This window comes from Phacochoerus africanus, chromosome X, assembly GCF_016906955.1.
Source record: "Phacochoerus africanus isolate WHEZ1 chromosome X, ROS_Pafr_v1, whole genome shotgun sequence".
NCBI classification, from domain to species: domain Eukaryota; kingdom Metazoa; phylum Chordata; class Mammalia; order Artiodactyla; family Suidae; genus Phacochoerus; species Phacochoerus africanus.
In genome coordinates, this window is record NC_062560.1 from 12,692,371 (window position 1) to 12,714,323 (window position 21,953).

Here is a 21,953-nt window from a genome sequence, read left to right on the forward strand (position 1 = left end):
CCACCTTGGTGGCAGGAGGCGTGGAAGCAGCTGTACAGCCCTGAGCCCTGAGGGAGCAGCCAGGAGGGGAGAATGGGACGAGGGGCTGGGGGCCCCGCTGTGGGGACTGATGCCACCTGGCCTCAGGCTGGCTCTGTGATGTCCGGTGCTTTTGTGCTGTTTGTGGACGTAAAGCCTTTGAGACAGAGTTCAGTGTTAAGAGAAAGGCAAACTATTGAACTTGAGAGGATGGACAGATGTACCTTTGACACCCACTGTAGCAATTGCAGTGTGCTGTGGGGCAGATGGAAAACTGCATTTGTCCGTGTACTTCTTAAATGTTTGCGTCCCCTTCTCCCCCGCCCCCGGGAAAAACTCCTTAGTTGAAGTTAAAACATCGTAGATGTGTTTTACGTTTCTGTAAAAACTGGGGAAAGCTTTCATTGTACTAGCCTGGCCCTGTGACACCCTGTGACTCTGGTTCCCCAGCACCAGCGGCTTGTGGGCCAGGGCAGTGCTAGGGAGGAAAGGGGATCTCTGTAGTCGGTGCATTCTGGGAAGCCCCCATCCTGGACGTCAACCAGGATGTGCTGTCGAGACCACGCGGTGCAAGCACACGGGGGCAGCAGGCAGAGCAGAGCGGAGACCAGTGGTCTCGTGGGCGCCACTCGAGGGGCCTAGGAAATGAAAGGGGACAGGAGCGGATTTGTGCTTTTGATCTGGATCGCTTTGCGAGTGCTGACGCACATTCCAGATCTAATGCTGACTCGCATGTGCTCAGTGGGGCCTGATGCCCAGGGTGCTACTGACGTTGCACAATTACTCTTGTATTCCAGAACTTTCCATGGCATCACCTACTACTGGATATGAGCTTTGCCAGCTCTTTTGCTTTTTTGGTGTTCTTTTGCTTTCCTATTGATCAGCCCCTGGTTTTCCCGTCACAGCAGTCCCCCGGTTCCATCCTTTCAGCTGTCCCATCCCCATGCCCACAGGCTTTCCCCACACAGCCCACCCTGAGGTCCCCACCCCCCACTCCCGTGCTCGAGCTCTCTCAAAGAGACAGTCATAAGTGAAACCTGACACCTTACTACACTGATCTACTCGCACAGGGCTCTTTGCAGGGTGCCACTGTTACGTGGCTGAGCAGGGATCCCTACCTTCTCCACCCTACAACCTCCTGCCGGAACGCCACGCCCTCTGTGTTACAGGCTCCTTGAGGGCAAAGCAAACTATACAGTAAATACGTGTGTGGATCTCTCCAATGAGCATGGCTAAAATCATGCCTGGATTTTTAGCTGAGAATCTTTCTGCTCCCAAAATTCACCTCATTTGAGGCGATCTGAGTTCTATAAAATGAGTTACAATATATGTTAGTTTGCAGACTTCGAGGAGGGAAACAGGACCAAAATGGTATAGTCGTGGTGGGGTGAGCACTTAAAAAATTCCACAGTAAACTTCCACAATCTTGGACAAACATCTTTATTTAGGAAATCAAATAAATAGGATAAAAAATTACGGTAGCAACTTAACACAAGAATACAAGGCCAAACTTAGAATTACTTGCTCAGGTTACTCAGAATGGAACAGAATTCTTCAAGTGCTCACAACTGGCACAGAAAAAACCCGAATATGACTTGCTTTTCAGTGGACGTTTACTGGTTACAGTAAGATCCCACGCTGTCACCGCACAGCGACCACTCCCGCCCGCTCCTGTACACAGCCGAAATGGCCAGGAGTGCACGTGCTGATGGAACACAAGCTTGTCTGTTTCCAGCTCTAAAACTGCCTTACAACTTTTTACTACAGGGGTCAACAGGTTCCCTTGCTCTTCAGTGTTACCGTCTGAGGGAAAGGAAACATAGGACATAAACTGTCACTTTGGTCCTAGCCTTCCAGTTTACCAACACGGATCCAGGATTCTAGGTTACAGCAGCATCACTGTTCCCAGTCTCACCGGGCAGGCATGTGGCATTTGGCCCGGCCAGAGCTGTGAGCTCTGGCTTGTTGGGTAGTGCCCTGTACACTGCCTGTACGTTTTCCTGACATCTCTAGATGTATAGATCGGCCCATCTCTGTGCTGGCAACTTCATTCCCTACTGCTTAGAAGCTTTTTAGCTTTCAATCTGCCTACCAAATCTTTACCATGACATCTGCTTCTGGGTTGTTACACCAATATCAAACTATCTGAATGAGGAAAAGCAAAAGCTTATTCTCAGTTTTTAAAATAAAAATATTTTCAAGATTATCAGCAAAGAGCTCTTTATAAATAACACTGTTCACAAGCACATATCAACCTGTTGATAACCGTGAGACACTGAATGTACTATTTTTAAATATAAAAGCAATTTCATTAGGTTTAGATAAATCAAGGCTACAAGTAAAACTTTTCCATGCTATTTAATCAAGTTACTTACAATGTACACGTTTTTGAGTATACCCCTTGTAGTGACATTGTTTATTTCTGAATTTTCTGCATTCAGCTTAAAAGGTGTTTCTTCCCAAGAAACTGAACTTTTCTGTCAAATGCGCTTGATCGAATAGGAGAATTGGGTTCATAAAATGGATTCATTGCAAACTAGGAGAGAAGAAGGTGTTAAAGTGAGCTGGCGAAGTAAAAAGGCTGCCAAATCATAGATCTCTAAAAGGCAATTATTTTAAACTTTTAAATTAAGTCATCAAAGACATTCAAAAGTCTGAAGACCACATTTTTAAGCTTCAATGAAAAATGTTCCATTGTCAAATAGTAATGTTTCCTTAAGGAAATGTTTGTCTTGATGTTTTAGAGAACTACCCGCGGCAAAACTAACGGTGCTAAGTGCTGCCTCTGTGCGCTAAACCAACTTCCAGGACTCACCTTGTGCGTGAAATACTAATCCACTCACGACCATTACAAAGATGTGGATTAACCTGGAAGGCTCCTTGGCTACATAAAACAAACTCAAAATCTTCCGTGTGCTTAGAGTGAAGGAAAAAGTTATACCATACTGCTATTAAAAGTTCCTCTTGGAGTTCCCGTCGTGGCGCAGTGGTTAACGAATCCGACTAGGAACCATGAGGTTGCGGGTTCGGTCCCTGCCCTTGCTCAGTGGGTTAAGGATCCGACGTTGCCGTGAGCTGTGGTGTAGGTTGCAGACGCGGCTCGGATCCCGCGTTGCTGTGGCTCTGGCGTAGGCCGGTGGCTACAGCTCCGATTGACCCCTAGCCTGGGAACCTCCATATGCCGCGGGAGCGGCCCAAGAAATAGCAAAAAGACAAAAAAAAAAAAGTTCCTCTTGTGTGGCAATTTTTTAACATTCAGGTTTTTAAGACTCTCCTTTAACACAAAGTGATCAGTTTCTCAGATAAAGTAGTTTGTAAATCATAATACATGTGAAAGAAAATTAGTCCTGAATGGAATCACGAATGAGGAAAGGAGTTACCCACTGTTACACCTTAATCACTTGATGCTGTCCATCTTTAAAAGGGGGCTAAATATTCTTATTTGCTGCTTCTGACTAGGAATATTGATTAACTGTGCTGATATGCAAAAAATTTTGTCCAAATACAGACGATTTAAATTATTAAGAATACACTGTCAGCACTGCAGTTTAACTACTGACTTATGACCATTTCAGTTTTTCTAATTACGTATCAAGAAATGCAGGGGGCTGCTTTCTCCCCGAGTGACTCTTTGATAATGCATGAAATCACTTCCTACCAGCTGATACTTTATACTCATGGCCCTGTAACTTAAGTACATGGAAGACATTTTAGATTAAAATTATGAAGCAACTTCCCTTAGGTAGATTGCTTGTCTCTCTTTAGGGTTCCCTCATAGAATCAACTATATGCACCAAAAGGGGGAGAATGAAACAATTCAAAAGTAACCAGTGCTAGTTGTTGTCCTACAGGCATGCTAAGGTGGGGGGACCCGCCTGGTGAGGGAGCTGCCTCAACAAGCCAGTGTCCTGCCCAAGTTGGAATCCCTTTTATAAGCAGATGTTGCAAGGTCCAGAACATATCATACCTTTATGTATAAATCATAGACGTCAGTAAAGAAGTTCTTTATTCCGTCTTCTTGCCTTACGTCATGCAGCATGATAAATCTCATATGTGAAATAATTAAGGTATAATCTCTTTAGAAGTGAAAACTGAAAAGCAGTCAGTTGATACATTCTTCAGAGTAGTCACATGCAGTGTATTTTGCGAAGGAAAACTTGAATCCATCGACTGGGTTCAAAATTATGTCAGTTTTATCTTGAAGAGCATATAATCTTTTTAAGTTAGAAAATAACTACAAAATAAAGTCACCCTTGATAGGATTCAGATAAAACTTAATTTTATATGAGACTTGATTTTCTTTTTTTCTTTCTTTTTTCTCTTTATGGCAGCACCTGCAGCATATGGAAGTTCCAGGGCTAGGGGCTGAGTGGGAGCTACTGCCACCAACTACACCACAGCCACAGCAACGCCAGAGCTGAGCCACATCTGCGACCTACACAGCTCATGGCAATGCCAGATCCTTAACCGAGTGGGACCAGGGATTGAACCTGTGTCCTCACAGACACTATGTCAGGTTCTTCACCTGCTGAGCCACAATGGGGACTCTAAGACTTAGTTTTAAAGCTGTTAAAAGGAGAGTGTTTTTTTCCTCTAAAGAAAGAAAAGCCCTGTAAATTCAATTTTTACCTGATACTTGGCAGTCCAGACTCAGAGCCTGGCATGTGGGTCCCACATGGTTTAATCTGTTACCCCAACCCTTGGTTAGATCTCCTTATTACATAGATAAGGATATGACCCGCAGTTACAAATGCCGAGACAAACCACTCATTGAACTTGTCCACAGTCTTCAAGTACATGTTGTTTGACAGCCACATGTTCTCGTCCACCAGGTCGAGAGCAGCGTGTGCTATGAACTGGTTCAGGTGGCGGTGATCGTCCTAGGTGACAGCGAGCAGCACCAGGTTAACATTCACACACAGTGTCAAAAACGAAACACTTCATTCTGTAAATGTCACACACGGCTTTCTCCGGGGAGGGAGGAGCTTGCTGCTTTTACTTCGATTCTTAGTCAGGAGACTTATAAAGGTCTTCAGTGTTTTCACATCATTTTCTATTTTCTAATTTGGTATTTAAAACTCAGCGAATGGAAGTAGGCAGTTATTCAAGAAACTATATAGATTTTAATTTTATGAAGGAAGTTAGTAAATTTTCTAACCATTTAAGGATGTGAAAAAGCAATACCACATTAAAAAAAAAGATCCTGCTTTCAAGAAGCTCACGTCTTTTTCGAGGAGGAAGACAGAAAAAACAGGTGGCCATGGATAAAGTAGAGCAGTTTCCCAGGCTGGGGCGATGGGCGTGCTGGGGCGAGATGGGAGTGGCGGTAGGAGGCGGGCTCTGTGTGCAGTAACAGCGGGGGAGCAGGGGAGGCAGCCTGGCATAGCCGCCTGGAGCTGTAAGGAAGTCATGCGGCAGGAGGACCTGGGAATGGCTTGTGGCCGGGCTCAGCCTCAGCCCCACGCAGTCACCTGTGCCGACAGCAGGAGAGGGGACTGTTCCACCGGAATGTGGAGAGGGAATCCACAACCCGGAGTGCAGTCTCGCCCCTGGGGAATTCTTACTTTCCAGATGCATTTTTCAACAGCTGTTAAAGGTTGGGTTTGTGCCCCTCGCCGCACTTCCTCTACTGGAGTCCTAACCCCCTGGGCCCCAGGATGTGATCTTATTTGGAAATGGGGTCTTTACAGCGGCAACAGGTTAAAATGAGGACATCAGGGTGGGCCCTGGTCCAGTGTGACCTTATTTATTTATTTTTTTGCTTTTTAGGGTGGCACCTGAAGCATATGGAAGTTCCCAGGCTAGGGGTCGAATTGGGCTACAGCTGCCGGCCTATGCCATAGCCACAGCAATGCTGGATCCGAGGATCCGAGCCATGTCTGTGACCTACGCCACAGCTCACACACACCCGCGGAGAAGGCCAGGTGAGGCCTGGGGTTGTGCTGCCACCAGCTGGGAGGGGCCTGGGCAGACCTTCCCTAGCTGCTTGGAGAGGGCACAGCCCTGCTGACAGCTTGAGCTTAGACCTCTGGCCTCCAGAACCTCGAGGTAATACACTTCTGTTGTTCTAAGGCGCCCGGTTTTTGGTACTGTGTACAGTAACCCTAAGAACTTAATGTAACTTCCTTACTCAGGAGGCTGTTCCCATGACTGGGCTGGACGAAGGCTGCTAGTTGCCCTGGAATCACTCACACAGGTAAAGTCTGTTTGTTTATTTTATCTTTTTTTTTTTTGCTGTGCTGGAGGCATGTGGCAGTTCCTGGCACAAGGATTGAACTGGTGCCACAGCAGTGACCTAGGCCTCTGCAGTGACCAAGCCAGATCCTGAGCCACAAGGTAACTGTAGTTAAAGCATGTTTATACTGGACTCCTGTCACTGTGAGAAGGCTAATTTATTCATCGGGGAAATGGGTGTGTTCTGTGTCTGGCTCACAGCACTGTTTTCTTTCACACTGATGGTCAGACTTGAGAGTTGAGAAGGCAACCGTAGAAATGTTTTAAGAAGGTGAGTGGTAGCAGGAGAAAGAAGTCAGATCAAGTCGTGTGGCAAAGTATTTTTATATGCAGTGCTTTGCTGACCACAAGGCCACTGGAGTGAGAGAAAAACCACAGATATGTAAGTAACCACACACCACACGCAGCACCTGGCTGGCTTCTTTCACCCTGTGGGACTGCAGAGCGAGGCCCGCTGCTCGTTCCCTCATCTGTCCAGATCTCTTTCAGCTCTAAGCTCACATCACATCATGACCCATGATCTCATACCACAGCATACCAACTGGGAGGGAATTTTTTAAGGTTCCATACGCACTTTGGATTCCGCTTTTCCGGCTGGCAAAAACTCCATTTCAAAAACTGGATTGTCATGGTGACCAACAATGACAAAGTAGAAGCTTCCAGACATCGTCCTCAATATACAGCTCCTAATTAAATGAAAGTAATACATATTTTCAGTACTCAATACTGAAAACCAGAAATGGTTAACAAGAAGCGAAGAACTCCATTTTTTTGTTTGTTTTACTTAAACCTGAATTGCAGAGGAGGTGGCCCCTAAGCTTGGCAGGCTTCCCAGTATACCACTGTAGATACACGGCTTTTGAATGATACAGATGATTTCTCTGTGATATATATGCAGAATCCAGTTCTAGATTTTCATAGGGAAACTAGAAGACCGCTACTGTGAAATCACAGAAACAACACTGTCATGATCTGAAAGTGTGGAACATGGACAGTTAGCCAGGCTACACTTGGACGGGACCAGTTAGTAGCAGTGCTGACACCTGGAAGGATAATAAAGGATGCTGATTAGGAAATAATTGGCTTGCCTTCCAAAGTTTCAGGAAGGATGTTTCTGAGGAAGCTAAAAACCACTCTCCTGCATGTCACCTACAGAAAGGCACGCCCCTCTAGCCTTCATCTGCAGACCGTGTGCAGTGTCCAGCTTCCTACCCGAGGGTCTATGCTAGGAATGCAACGCTGCACATGGAAGAGCTTGAGGTATGCCTCTCAGACATGTCAATGAGAGGAAGAAACAGTACCACCCCCACCCCCCACTGCACCTGCGGCATATGGAGGATCCTTAACCCACTGGGCCCGGCTGGGGATCAGAACGGGAATACCAGAGAGACAGGTTAGATCATTAGGCCACTACGCCCCAGCAGGAACTCCAACAAAGTTTTATATTCTAGAAAAGAGGGACAAAATCATATCCAAAAAGGAAGACATTCTGGGGCATTAAGAGGTCTCGGAACTGCGGTTAATAGGCTTGCTCAAGGAATACAAGAGAAAGTGGAGGAGAAATCAACGATTCCACGGCTTTTAGCACAAAATCTGGACAGATGGATGGACAGACATGGATTTATGTGAGTCTTTGGACTCAGACAAAGCTAGTTTCACGGTAGCTCTGGCACAGGAGCCAGGCTCGGTCCTGGTGCTTCAGTGGCCACTGTTGGATTCCTGCTGGGAAATCGGGATGACCGTGACCATTGTAGCCCCTCACGGTGAGTCTGCGAGTCTGCGGACGACACGACCTAGTGGCCGCAAAGCGCCCAGGGCAGCAGGGTCTGGCTCCCAGGCGGTGCTCAGGAAATGTTCCTTAAAACCCTGCGGAAGAGTGCACCCCAGACCCAGACGTGGGGCCCAGGAAGCCTCCTGGGGTTGGGGGGAATCTGCTTAACTGGGAGCCTGCAGTCTCGGGGAACATACCCTGAGGTGTGTCAGAACCCAGGGCTCATCAAGCCCCACTGGGCTTCCATGGGTTCACACAGAACGTGTGGTGAACTCGAGAGATCTGAAGTGTGTTTCCTGGGCAAACAACGTTTCATAGAGCGAACCAGGGCACAGCTGGCACTTTTCACTCTGCAACTGGCAGAAAAGGCAGATAGGAGACGAGACTCTCCTGGCAGGACGAGGTGAGTCAGACGGAAAAGGTTATTTGGGGCAGGGGCTGGCACACCACCGTCTGCGGGCCTATCTGGCCTGGGCCGTCCTCTCCCTGCCACTGTCATCTAAGGCTGCTTCTGCCCACAGCAGCAGAGGGGGTCGTCACCCAGAGACCATCTGGCCCTTTACAGAACACGGTGGTCCCTGTTTTAAGGGAAAGATGAGAAAAAGTAAAACTGGACACAAAGGGCGAGAGCGATGCAAAAGTTATGGGGAAGGAGGCGAACTGGCAATAATTCTCAAGCAAAAGTGAAGGGAGAGGGATGGGAGCTTGAAACTTAACAAGGTGCACAGTGACGTCATCCATTCCTGCTGGAACAGGTTTCATAGCTGGAGTTTGCCAAGGGAAGGGCTTACTTTCTTCCAAACAAACACTGAAGCAGCAGCAGGGGGAAAAAATCCCGTAAGGAAATTATGTCTGCCCCTACACACTTAAGAAGCTGCGCAAGACAATATAGTATAAGGAAGATCGCTCCACACGCACACACACACTCACCCCTAGACGCCTGGGAGAGAAGCCCCGGGCTCAGAAGGGCGTGAGCAGCCGCAGAAAGGGGGCTGCGGGCCATGCGGCGTAAAGGCGCCACAGCAAGCTGCCCACGGTGTGACCCCACACGCAGCTGAAGAGCCAGGCAGGCAGCTCTGTCCCTCTGACGAGGAGAAGCTGGAAGGGGAAGTGGGGGAAAAGGAAGCCGAGTCTCGGGGAAGGGACTGGGGCTTACAGGGTGGGGCGGGGCGGGGCGGGCGCCGAGCCGGGCCCCACGCTGGGCAGCGTGCTATCTGGGAGGAGGAAGGCGTGCTCTCCGGCTCACCCTTCCCCTCGCTGAAACAGGGGCCCTCCCAGCATCTCCAGGGCCTCGAGGAGCGGGGGTCGCTGCAGAGCTGGCACTGGCCTAACCGGGAGCTGAGGCTTCGAAGAGGCTAGAACCGAGGATGTTTCCGCACGTGTGGCCGAGGCGACGCTGCTCTTCACCGAGAAAGGGAGGAGGAAAGGGAAGGAAGAGGGAGGAGAAGGGACAGGCCGAGTTTGAAAATGCGGTGGAGCCAGAACAGCCGCCCCTCCCCAAGGGGCCCACACCCTGAACCCGGGAGCCTGTGCGGGCTGCTTTACCGGGCAAAGGGCTCAGGCCGCTCAGCAGCAGCCGGGCCGGCGGGCGGGGCGGAGCCGGGCCGGCGGGGCGGGGCCCCGGGGCCTCCGCTGGGGCCTTAAAGGGAAAGAGGGCGGGCCCGCCCCGCGCGGGGCGGGGCTGTGGGAGGCGGCCCAGGGAGGGACGGCGAGGCCGGCTGCAAAGACGGAGGAAGAAGCCGCGAGCCAAGGAACGCGGGAGCTTCGAGAAGCTGGAGAGGGCGAGAACACCCGTTCTCCTCAAGCGCCTCCGGAAAGGATTGCAGCCCAGTGAGACTCGGGTTGGACCTCTACGCTACAGGACGGTAAGCTGCTAATGTGTGTTGTTTTTAAGACACTGAACTTGTGGTAACTTGTTAAGGCCATAGTAGCAAACTAACACCGTCAAGCTGCAAAATCTGCGGGTATAAGAAAAAGTAAGTACCAGCAGAAAAGTAGAAGGTGCGTCCTCCACAGAGTGGGGACACAAGGAGTTTGTTTACCATGGGACTCGGGTTTCAAGGCCCTGTGGAAAGAGGGGGTGTGGGAGGCTGGCAATGGTACCCGGAGGTGAAGCCACTCAGAGCAATGTGGGGTGAGAGTCTGAAGAGAACCGCCACTGTGCTTTTCCAGCAAGTATCCCCTCTACCCACCGCAGCTGAGCACATAAAAAGTGCTCAGAGCTCACAGAAGGGTGTGTGTGTGTGTGTCTGGAAGGGAGTATGATGTTGGAATACAGGAAGGGGAATGCAGGAACGGGAGGCATGGGTGGGGGGCGGGGGTAAGGAATAATTGGCCTCTGTAAGGGAGAGAACCTTCTGGAAGCTTCAGTGCCGAGGCCCTTTAAGGCCCTCAGGGGCCTGATTGATGACACCTGTGTTCAAGTCACAAGCTACGCCTTTGTGAGACGGTGTTAAGGTTATTAAGGTGCCAATGAAGAAACCCTCCCTGCCAAGGGACAGCACTCCCACCTGTGGTGAAAACAGCAGTCTCTGGTGGATGGGGTGACAGCTACTTTCAAGAGAGGCAACTGAAGGAATCAACAAGGACTTGCCTGAGGTGGAAGAGCACGTGTGTAGGACCTAAGGAGGAGGGCCCTAACTAGTAATGAGCAGAAAAGAGGACCGGGAAACTCTGAGGCTAGCACCAGAAGGGCAAAAGCCCGAAACGAGCTGACATCTGTGGAATAAATACGTTAAGAAAACAAAAGCCTTTCTAGGCTACAATCAGGAAAAAGCAAGGGAGAAGGTCGATTACCTCAAGCACCTGGTACCTAACGGCCAGAGGACACAGGTGTGCAGAATTGCCGTCTTCTCAAAGAATGATTTTCAGGAGTTCCCGTCGTGGCTCAGTGGTCATGAACCGGACTAGTATCCATGAGGACACAGGCCTCGCTCAGTGGGTTAAGGATTTGGCGTTGCCGTGAGCTGTGGTGTAGGTCACAGACACGGCTCGGAGGCTGTGTTGCTGTGGCTGTGGTGTAGGCCGGCAGCTGCCGCTCTGATTTGACCCCTAGTCTGGGGGTGCGGCCTTAAAAAGCCAAACGAGGAAAAAAAAATGATTTTCACACAGCAAGTGGGGAAGAAGTAAGGCTAGGCAAGCTGTGAACCTCAAGACAGGTAAGTTAAAGAAATATCTAGACCTTTCAACGAAGTCTTCCCCTCTCTGCAAATGAGGTATGTTGGGCTAACAGCTGTGGTTCTCTAACTACTGATCACTAACTTTGCAGAAATCCCAGGAACAGAAAAGCGCCCTGCTGCCAGAGTAACTGCTACTCCAACTTGAAACAAAAAAGGTTATCTCCCAGTCTGCAGCTGAGTACTTCCCAAGAGATGAAATTACCAACAGAAATATGTATCAAATGCCTGTCTTTGGTAAACACTGTGCTGGGAGCATTTGTGATAAACCAAGTCACTTCATGTGAATCTCTGGACAAAAAGAAGAGGTTACTACTCTCGTACGTGCAGTGTGAGAAGTCAGAGCAGACCTACACTGCCTGGTGTGGAAGGGAAACGGGAGGTGGTTAGGAGACCTGAAGCCTGGATGGCGGTGTGTGTATCCCCAGAGCCACAGCACTGCCCAGGGCCAAGAAGCACTCCTTCTCTGCTGAAGGAGGCACAGCTGGGAACTGACTGCAGTGTTAACTAAGTGCTTCCCGTCAGATGACAGCATGGGGTCTCGAGGAAAACGCTGAGTTTGAGCTTGACCTAGTCTGTCTCAATGTTGGAATCAGTAACGAAGAGGAAGCCAGCTCGCACAGATGACGAGCTAAGGGCAGCTAATTGATTAGAAGACCAAAAGGAGAAAAAGGTGTCATGAACAGGACAGGGTTTAAGAGGATTCGAAATAAAGTCCTGCACAACAGGATGAGGGAAACTAGAATAAGAGCAGTTCATTGCTTTTCTAATTGACTGCAAGCTCAATCAGAGGCAGGAATCTGATCCAGTGGTCAAAAAAGCTAATAGAATTCTAGGCTGTATTAAACACGATGTCCTCTTTACTAATAATATCTCTGGGGAACGTACTCACTGCTGGGAATCGCATTTTAAAAGGATCAATAATTCTGAACTGTGTGTGTTGGGAGGAGGGAGGCATCTAGGCTAGGGACTGCTCTGGAAACAAGACAAAAGCTAGCAAAAGCTACTGAAGGATGTTTAAACTGGTGGTGTCGGGGGAGAGCTTTTTTGTGGAGGGCGGGGGGAGTGGGGTATGGTACAGTCTTTAAATGTGAAGCTGTCTAATGGAAAAGGGATCGGACTAGGGATGGCAAATGGGTCTTGTGAGCTCATTCTAAGGAAATGGTGTGAGAGTCTGAGAAGACCCCTAGGGTGGTCAGTGGGAAAGAGGGCTGTGATCAGTGATCGGCGAATGCTGTGGGTTTGGGAGAGGGCAGTGCCTATGTGAGTGCCAACTATTTGCTAGCTGTGAACTAGACAGACTTACTCCAAACTGTTCCAGAGGCCAAGCCTAGGACTGCTCCTCACAGGTTACATGGAAAATTAGGTGGGTCCATATAATCGAGAACTTGACAACAACTAAAGAACTTTGAGGCTGCCTGGTGAGAGGACTCCCCTTCCCCCACCCTCTTCACTGGAAGCGAGTAAGGGGAGGCTGAAAGGCCACTAGTGCCAGAGTGGGAGGATGAGCTCCATGAACTTAGAAGTCCCCTCCAAGACAACTTGGACTCCAGTCCCAAAACCATCCGTTTGTCCAGCAAACCTCTTTATATCCCCTATGGAAGAACTTCTAGAAAACCGCTCTGTGCTCCCAACAGCACTGGCTTCAGTCATTCTATAGCCTTGGGGCTGCAAGAGTAACCTAGTGTGGCACAGGACGTGTCTCCTGCAATGAGCAGGATGGACAGTATTGACAATTCCTTAATAGGACATTTTCTATTAAAATTAGAAGCAATTCCTCTACCTCCAAGTGAGATGATGCTGGCTTTTAGATATTGCATCTAACTCTATGTAATCTGAGGACCAAAAGTGGGGGTAACAGGGTATTGAGGCACAGATGTGTTTTTATTTAACAGTATCTGCAACATGAACACCTTCAAACATGTTTCATCACTTCACTATTCTGCTCAAAAGCCTTAATGCTTCTCATCTACAAGATCAAGTACCAATATCCAAAAGCTCATCCTATGTTGCTCTGCATGGCTTTGCTCAATCTCACTTCCCTACATCGGCTAGAGTGGACTGGGCTACTTATTTTTTTCTCCCCGGCTGTGATTGTGTCCACTCCAGTTAAGTCTCCTGGCCTGGCATACTCTCCCTGATTCCATGTGCAAACCTTACCCATCTTTTTAAGTCCAATCAAATCCCTCCTCAAATTACTTCCCAACACCAACCTACACACTCCCTACCTCCTGTTGAAGTCCTCTCACTCTTGATGTTTCTTACATTTTCTAAGCCTCGAATGACTAGGGGTCAAAATTCATTGTACTCATCACTGCTGTTCACAAAGCCAGCACTGGCCCAATTCTGTCTTCGTAGGACTTAAATACCTCATACCCACTGGATGGGGCTCTGGAGTCAAGCAAGTTTCGTCTGCTCTTGAGAGTATCACGATTTTTTTTTTTAAATTCTTTTGAGAATTTTCCCCCTTCCTCCCATGCTTTCTGCCCACCATCCAAATCCTACCTAGCAAGGCCCTGATGAAGTCTTAAAATGTATCTTAGCCAATTCTCAGGCTTTAATGTTATTATTGCTTCTAGAGAGACTGGTTCCTTTTCTTTCTAATTAGATTTAAACATCGTAGGAACACAGTTCACCTGTCTTCCTCACCGCACGCTCGGTTTTCCATTGGGGGCGATTATGCCTCCCAGGGAAGACCTGGCAATGTGGGGAGACATTCATGATTGTCACAACAGGGCGGGGGGGGGGGGCCCGAGTGCTACTGACATGTAATGGGTGAAAACCAGGGATGCTGGTCAACATCCTATAGTACACAGGACAGCCTCACAAGGAAGCATTTTCCGGCTCCAAACGCCAGTAGTGCCGCGGTTAACAAAACCTGGGTTACCTGAGTGACCTAGTGAAAAACAGAACAAGCAAAGCCCCAGAGTCCGCGCACGTTTGCCTGTTAAAGTGTGGACTGGCCGGGCGGGTTGGGCCCAGGGCAGAAGGGAGAGACTAGGTCAACAGCCGGGTCACGCGGGGCACAGGACGTCCCTAGAATCCCGGAGCCGCCCACTCACTCCGTCCCCTACCTGCGGCGAGACGCCGGCAACGGAAACGCCCAGTCAGTCCCCGCGGCAGAGACCCGCGCCCCGCGGCTTCAGTGGGGACTCCCGAAGCTACCCTCGCGAGATTGCACAGCTGCGCTCCTGCGACACGTAGGCGGAGCTTCCGGCTGGAGGGCTGCGCAGCCCGGCGCGTGCGCCGTAGCGCTCTAGATAGGGCGGCTGGGCTTAGAGGACTTCGGGGAGGGGTGGGCTCAGCTCTGAGCTCTGCGAACGCCGCCCGGCTTGTTCCCTTGCGCCGCGCCTCCTCTCTTCCGGTCTCCGCCTCCTCTCTGGCCGTGAGAGTTGCGCGCGTGGGTCACAGCCCCGCCCACCCATCAGAACCGCAGAGAAAGCAAGTGGCCGTTTTTGCCCCGGTTCCTGGTTCGGAGCGCGAAGCAGTGTTCGGCTCTCTTGTTCCTCCGGATCCATTGGGACAGAGGCAGGGCTCCGAGGGCAGGGATTCTACTGGGCTTGGGCCTGCAGCCTGGGCTAGGTCTTGAACTCGTGCCACGGAGGGTTGGGACGGGCTCGGGAGGAAGCCGACACCTGATGGCTCAGGTAGATACACCAGCCGCCTCCTGGAGGCCGGCCAAAGTGAAGGCTTTGTTTCGGTTAAAGCATCTCTGGGCTTACTTGAGGCCACCGGTCTGTCTTCAGTAATTCAGGTCCCCTCTGCCTGCGAGGTAACCCGTAACCATTTTCTTTTCCAGCCCACCATGCCCCCCAAATCTGACGTGTTGAGTCAAGATGAACTTCGCAAAAAGCTGTACCAGACATTTAAGGATCGGGGTATACTGGACACACTCAAGGTATCAGTTTTAGGCGTATCTGTTGTATAACTTTTACAAGTGTAACCTGTAACCTGTACACTTAAATACATCCATGTCTTGAGTTTTAAAAATAGTGTGATGTACAGAATGTACTGGTGAGTTACATTATTCTGTCCTGTGTAACACTTTAGTCTTAGAACAGTAAACACACTCCAGTAAAGTGAGGTTTGTTTTCAAAAGTCTGGAGTACAGGTTGCTGAATTCACAAGTGGTTTTATAATACTCATATTCGAATGGAGAGTATTGTCACTATATAGAAAACTTAAGGGACTGTTTACTGTAGAAAGATAAATTTCTTTTTAAAAATATATTGAAAGGTAGGAGTTCCTGTCGTGGCACAGTGGTTAACGAATCTGACTAGGAACCATGCGGTTGCGGGTTCGATCCCTGGCCTTGCTCAGTGGGTTAAGGATCCAGCGTTGCTGTGAGCTGTGGTGTAGGTTCCAGACATGGCTCGGATCCCGTGTTGCTGTGGCTCTGGTGTAGGCCAGTGGCTACAGCTCCTATTAGACCCCTAGCCTGGGAATCTCCATATGCCGCGGGAGCGGGCCCAGAAAAAGGCAAAAAGACAAAAAAAAAGTACATGTGTGTATGTGTGTATATACATATATATATATATATGTATATATACAGAAAGGTGCGTATATATATATATATATATATATATATATATAGAAAGGTGTGTATATATACAGAAAGGTGCGTATATATATATATAGAAAGGTATATATATATATTTGAGCAGCAAATGTTTCTTAGTATACTTTATGTGTGGGTTAACAGTAGGGAGTAGGATTAATTCAAATGTGTTTTCATTGCTATATACATTTCAAAAGATATTTTACACTTAAAATGGTAAATTAAGGAAAAATAAGCTCAGTTTTTTTTTCTTCTTTCTCTTCCATGGTTTTTGTAATGTAAAAATACTTGAGATTCATCTGACATACAGAAAAGGGTAGATGAGGGATGTCATCTTTAATACAATTACTAATACTAATTGATAGAACGAACGTTGTATGTGTTTGTATATCCTAATTTTGTGAGCATCTTCCTGTGTTCTTCAAAGTTTCTTGAAATCCTCGCTTTCGTTGGCACCAGGCTCATCTTTGGACACATGGGTTATCTATGTAGCAGACCGCTATTACTGAACATTCTGGTGATACCTGGGTCTAGACTTTGCTTCAATTGCATCTCTCACTTTTTGCCTGCGATAATGAAGTGGCATTAAAGAATGAAGGGGCATGAGCGTTTTTAAGGCTCTTGGTGCAGGCTTCTCACGTTACAGATGTAGGACAGCTGACTCTTGAACAAGACTAGTTTGAACTGGTCACTGGTCAAGTCCACTTATATGTGGACTTTTCTCATTAAATACATACTACAGTTAAACACTATCCGTGGATGCAGAATTGGGGATATGGAGGGTGCCCCAACCCCTGGTGGTTCAAGGGTCAACTTTAGTTTATATTCCACCAGTAGTTTGCAAATGCTTGTATCTCACCACTGTAATGATCATGACATATTTTAAACAAATCTAAGATTGCAAAACCTTATTATTTTAATATGCATTCCTTTGTTTATTAATGAGGTTGCATGTATTTTGTGGCCATTTGTATGTTTTCTGTGGATTGGCAGTTCACGTTCCTTGGGTTTTTATTTTCTCCCCCCGCCCCAGGGTGCTAGTGCTTTCTTATTGATAGGTAGGAGCTCTTAATAGAAACAACATTTTTTTTTCCATTTTTGTGCAATATCTTGGTGTTCAGATTTTTTTAAAAAAACTTTTTTATTATAGTTGATACAGTGTTTATAAATTTCTGCTCTAGGGTAAAATGATCCAGTTATACATATATATATATATACACATTCTTTTTCTCATATTATCTTCTATCATGTTCTATCACAAGCAATGGGTTATGGTTCCCTGTGATATCATATGGGATGGACCTCATTGTTTATCTGTCCTAAATGTGATAGTTTGAATACACTATCCCCAACTCCCAGTCCATTCCACTCTCTTGCCCTCCCCCTTGGCCACCACAAGTGTGTTTTCTCTGTTCATGAGTTTGTTTCTGTTTTGTAAATAGGTTCATTTGTGCCATATTTTAGATTCCACATATAGGTGATATCATATGCTATTTGTCTTTCTTTTCTGACTTCACTTAGTGTGACAATCTCTAGTTCCAGCCATGTTGCTGCAAATGGCATTTTGTTCTTTTTTTTGTCTTTTTAGGGCCGCACCTGCAGCATATGGAGGTTCCCAGAGTTGAATCAGAGCTACAGCTGCTGGTCTACACCACAGCCACAGCAACACCAGATCCAAGCCGCATCTGCAACCTGCACCACAGCTCATGGTAATACTGGATCCTTAACCCACCGAGCAAGGCCAGGGATTGCACCCGCAACCTCATGGTTCCTAGTGGGATTCATTTCTGCTGTGCCATGGTGGCAACTCTGCATTTTGTTCTTTTTTATGGCTGAGTGGTATTCCATTGTGTATATGTACCACATCTTCTTAATCCATTCATCTCTTGATGGACATTTAGGTTGTTTCCATGTCTTGGTTATTGTGAATAGTGCTGCAGTGAACACAGAGGTGCATGCATCTTTTTGAATGAAAGTATTGTTCAAATATATGCCTAGGAGTGGGATTGCTGGATTGTATGGTAGTTCTATATTTAGTTTTCTGAGGTACCTCCATACTGTTTTCCATAGTGGTTGTACCAATTTATTTTCCAACCAACAGGGTAGGAGGGTTCCCTTTTTTTCACACCCTCTCCAGCATTTGTCATTTGTAGACTTATTAATGATGGCCATTCTGGCCAGTATGAGCTGTACCTCGTTGTAGTTTTGATTTGTGTTTCTCTAATTAGTGATGTTAAGCATTTGTTATGTGCCTCTTGGCCATCTGTATATCTTCTCATGGGAGAAATGTCTGCCTGTTTTTCAGTTGGGTTGTTTATTTTTGGTTTTTTTAGCTGTTGTGTGAGTTGTTTATGTATTTTGGAGATTAAGCCCTTGTTGGTTGCATCATTTGTAACTATTTTCTCCCATAGGTTTTTTTTTTTTTTTAATGGTTTCCTTTGCTGTGCAAAAGATGTCAAGTTTGATTAGGTCCTGTCGGTTTATTTTTGTTTTTATTTCTATTGCCTTGGGAGACTGACCTAAGAAAGCATTTGTATGGCTGATGTCAGAGAATGTTTTGCTTATGTTCTCTTCTAGGAGTTTTATGGCTTCTTTTCTTATGTTTATGACTTTAAGCCATTTTGAGTTGATTTTTGTGCGTGGTGTGAAGGTGTGTTCTAGTTTTATCGATCGACCTGCAGTTGTCTAGTTTTACCAGCACCACTTTCTGAAGAGACTGTTTTTCCCATTTTTCCATAATTTTGGATCCTTTGTTGAAGATTAATTGACAGTAGGTGTCTGAGTTTATTTCTTTTCCATTGGCTCATATGTCTGTTTTTGTACCAGTACGACACTGTCTTGATTGCTGTAGCCTTGTAAAATTGTGTGAAGTTTGGGAGTTATGACTCCTCCTTGGTTTTTTTTCCCCTCAAGATTTCTCTGGCAATTCTGGGTCTTGCATGGTTCCATAGAAATTTTTAGTTTGTTTGTTCTGGTTCTGTGAAAAATGTCATGGGTAATTGGACAGGGATTGCATTGAGTCTGTAGATTGCTTTGGGTAGTATGGCCATTTTAACAACGTTAATTCTTCCAATCCTGGAGCATGGAATCCTCTTTAATTTCCTTGATTAATATTTTATAGTTGTTAGCATATAAGTCTCCTTGGTCAGGTTTATTCCTAGGTATTTAATTTTTTTGGGTGCAATTTTAAAAGATATTTTTATATTCCTTTGTTAATATTTTACTTTTAGTATACAGAAGTGCCACTGATTTCTGAATGTTAATCTTGTATCTTGCTACTTTGCTGAATGTGTTGATCAGTTCAAGTAGGTTTTGTGTGGAGTCTTTAGGGTTCTCTATGTATAGTATTATGTCATCTGCACAGAGTGACAGTTTAACCTCTTCTCTTCCAATTTGGATACCTTTTATTTCTCTTGTTTGTCTGATTGCTGTGGCCAGGACTTTCAATACTGTGTTGAATGAAAGTGGTGAGAGTGGGCATCCTTGTCTTGTTCCACATTTTAGCGGGAAGTCTTTCAGCTGTTCTCCATTGAGTATTAAATTGGCTGTGGGTTTGTCATAAATGGCTTTTTTTATGTTAAGTATACCTACTTGTTGGTAAGAGTTTTTATCATGAGTGGATGTTGGACTTTTCACATGCTTTTTCTGCATCTGTTGAGATGACTTTTCTTTTGTTAATGTGGTGTATGAAGTTATATTTTTATATGGTTAAATCTATCATTTCCTTTTTTTATCTTTTATTTTTAAAGTTTTTATGGCCACATCTGAGGCATATGGAAGTTCCCAGGCCAGGGATTGAAATCAAGCTGCAGTTGTGACCTATGCCATAACTGCGGCAAAGTGGGATCCTTTAACCCACTTCACCAGGCCAGGAATCAAACCCTTGCCTCCACAGTGACCGAAGCCACTACAGTTGGATTCTTAATCCACTGTGCCATGGTGGAAACTCTTATTGTTTACCTTTTTTGCTGGTTATTCTCTGTAAGTCCTTCTCCATTGAGAATGAATATTCACTTTTTAAGTTTTTAAAAAGGCTTCCTTATTTACAGTTAACTTGTTAGCCCACCTGGAATTAATTGTAGTCTGTAACACATCAATCCACTTTCATACATGGAATGGTTCTTGCATCTGGGCACAGCATACATTCTTTTACTGCCCTTGAGATTCAGTTTGATATGGTTTTACTTTACTTCTATAGTCACAATTGATATTGACCAATCATTCTCTGTTTTAGAAAAAATTTTATGAAAGTATGGTTGACTTAAAAAGTTGTTAGTTCGGGGTGTACAGCAAAGTAAATCTGTTATACATATATCCATTCTTTTTCAGATTCTTTTCCTATTTAGCTTATTACGTAGTGTTGAATAGAGTTCCCTGTGCAATAGAGTAGGTCGTTGTTAGCTACCTATTTTATACCTAGTAGTGTGTTTATGTCAATCCCAACCTCCGAATTTATCCCTCCCCCCCAAGATTTCCCCTTTGGTTTCAAAATCTTTGAGTCTGTTTCTGTTTTGTAAGTTCTTTTGTATCATTTTTATTAGATTTCACATATAAGTGATCTCATGATATTTGTCTTTCTCTGTTTGACTTACTTCACTTAGTGTGATAATCTCTAGGTCCACCCATGTTGCTGCAAATGGCATTATTTCATTCTTTTTTATGGCTGAGTAATACTCCACTGTATATGTATACCACATCTTCTTTATCTGTTCCTCTGTCAGTGGACATTTAGGTTGCTTCCATGTCCTGGCTATTGTAAATGGTGCATCAGTGAACATAGGGGGTGCATGTATCTTTTTGCCTTAGAATTTTCTTCAGATAGATGCCCAGGAGTGGGATTGCTGGATCATATGTTAGTTCTATATTTAGGTGGGTTTTTTTTTTGTTTCTTTTTTATGGCTGCATCTGTGGCATATGGAAGTTCCTAGGCTAGGGGTCGAATCAGAGCTGCAGCTACAGACCTACACCACAGCCACACAGAATCTGAGCTGTATCTGTGACCTGCACGCCAGCTTATAGCAATGTCAGATCCTTAACCCCCTAAGTGAGTCCAGGGATTGAACCTGCATCCTTGTGGAGACTACATTAGGTTCTTAACCTGCTAAGCCATGGTGGGAACTCCTAGTTGTTTTTTTTTTTGAAATTAATTTATTTTTTATTAAAGTATAGTTGATTTAGAGTGTTGTGCCAATTTCTGCTGTACAGCAAAGTGACCCAGTCGTACATATATATGTATTCTCTTTCCCATCATGTTCTATCCCAAGCACAGGGAACTGTACATTTAGTTTTTTAAGGAACCTTCATGTTGTTTCCCATAGTGGTTGTACCACCTTACATTCCCACCAACAGTGTAGGAGGGTTCCCTTTTCTCCACACCCTCTCCAGCATTTACTGTTTGTAGATGTTTTGATGATGGCCATTCTGACTGGTGAGGTGATAGCTCTTTGTAGTTTGGATTTGCATTTTTCTAATAATCAGTGATGTTGAGTGTCTTTTCATGGGCTTTTTGGCCCTCTGTCTTTTTTGAGAAATACCTGTTTAGATATTCTGACCATTTTTTAATAGAGTTGCTTGTCTTCTTTATATAAAGCTGCATGAAATGTTTGTATATTTTGGAGATTAATCCCTTGTTGGTCCCTTAGTTTGCAAATATTTTCTCCATTCTGTGGGTTTTCTTTTCATTTTGTTCATAGTTTCCTTTGCTGTGCAAAGGCTTTTAAATTTACTTAGATCCCCTTTGTTTACTTTTGTGTTTGTTTTCTTTTATCTAGGAGGTTGATCCAAAAAGATATTGATGCAATTTATGTCAAAGAATGTTCTGCCGATGTTTTCTTCTAAGATTTTTATAGTATCTGGCCTCACATTTAAGTCTTTAATCCATTTTGATTTATTCTTCTATATAGTATTAGAGAATGTTCTAATTTCATTCTATTTTTTTTTGTCTTTTTGCCGTTTCTTGAGCCGCTCCCACGGCATATGGAGGTTCCCAGGCTAGGGGTCCAATTGGAGCTGTAGCCGCCGGCCTACGCCAGAGCCACAGCAACGGGGGATCTGAGCTGCGTCTGCAACCTACACCACAGCTCACGGCAACGCCGGATCCTTAACCCACCCACGGAGCAAGGCCAGGGACCGAACCCCGCAACCTCATGGTTCCTAGTCGGATTCGTTAACCACTGTGCCACGACGGGAACTCCTC

The 21,953-nt window shown here is 46.0% G+C and overlaps 2 protein-coding genes across 9 annotated transcripts in view; one reads left to right on the plus strand and one right to left on the minus strand.

Moving 5' to 3' along the window:
• OFD1 (OFD1 centriole and centriolar satellite protein) overlaps window positions 1-21,953 on the plus strand; it is an 89,193-nt gene that overhangs the window by 23,940 nt on the left and 43,300 nt on the right. For 3 of the 7 annotated variants that reach the window (XM_047765121.1, XM_047765126.1, XM_047765128.1), the window contains exons 1-2: window positions 14,494-14,846; window positions 14,999-15,097. In XM_047765121.1, coding sequence (XP_047621077.1) covers window positions 14,838-14,846; window positions 14,999-15,097 — 108 coding nt within the window. In that variant the 5' untranslated portion in view covers window positions 14,494-14,837. Of the gene's footprint in view, window positions 1-6,152; window positions 6,215-9,289; window positions 9,889-14,493; window positions 14,847-14,998; window positions 15,098-21,953 lie in introns of those variants that run through there. The other 4 variants (XM_047765122.1, XM_047765123.1, XM_047765125.1 and 1 more) reach the window with 4 other exon arrangements.
• Window positions 1,443-14,380, minus strand: TRAPPC2 (trafficking protein particle complex subunit 2). 2 transcript variants are annotated; one of them, XM_047765143.1, is made up of 5 exons: window positions 14,274-14,380; window positions 6,827-6,938; window positions 4,754-4,898; window positions 3,986-4,071; window positions 1,443-2,554 (listed from the first exon to the last, which is right to left on the minus strand). In XM_047765143.1, the coding sequence occupies exons 2-5, from the start codon at window positions 6,917-6,919 to the stop codon at window positions 2,456-2,458; spliced, it is 423 nt and encodes a 140-aa protein (XP_047621099.1). In that variant the 5' UTR covers window positions 6,920-6,938; window positions 14,274-14,380; the 3' UTR covers window positions 1,443-2,455. The 2 variants fall into 2 exon arrangements, with proteins under 2 accessions (XP_047621099.1, XP_047621100.1); XM_047765144.1 differs by lacking the exon at window positions 14,274-14,380 and adding an exon at window positions 8,954-9,082.

What these genes read in the sequence shown, in the direction of transcription:
- TRAPPC2 (XM_047765143.1), bottom strand. Translation starts at nt 6,919, where the DNA reads ATGTCTGGAAGCTTCTACTTTGTCATTGTTGGTCACCATGACAATCCA. An exon ending in GGCATTTGTAACTGCGGGTC is followed by an intron (nt 4,072 to 4,753) that starts ATATCCTTATCT and finishes TAATTATTTCAC; the next exon opens with ATATGAGATTTATCATGCTG. An exon ending in TCTATGATTTATACATAAAG is followed by an intron (nt 2,555 to 3,985) that starts GTATGATATGTT and finishes CTTCTCTCCTAG; the next exon opens with TTTGCAATGAATCCATTTTA.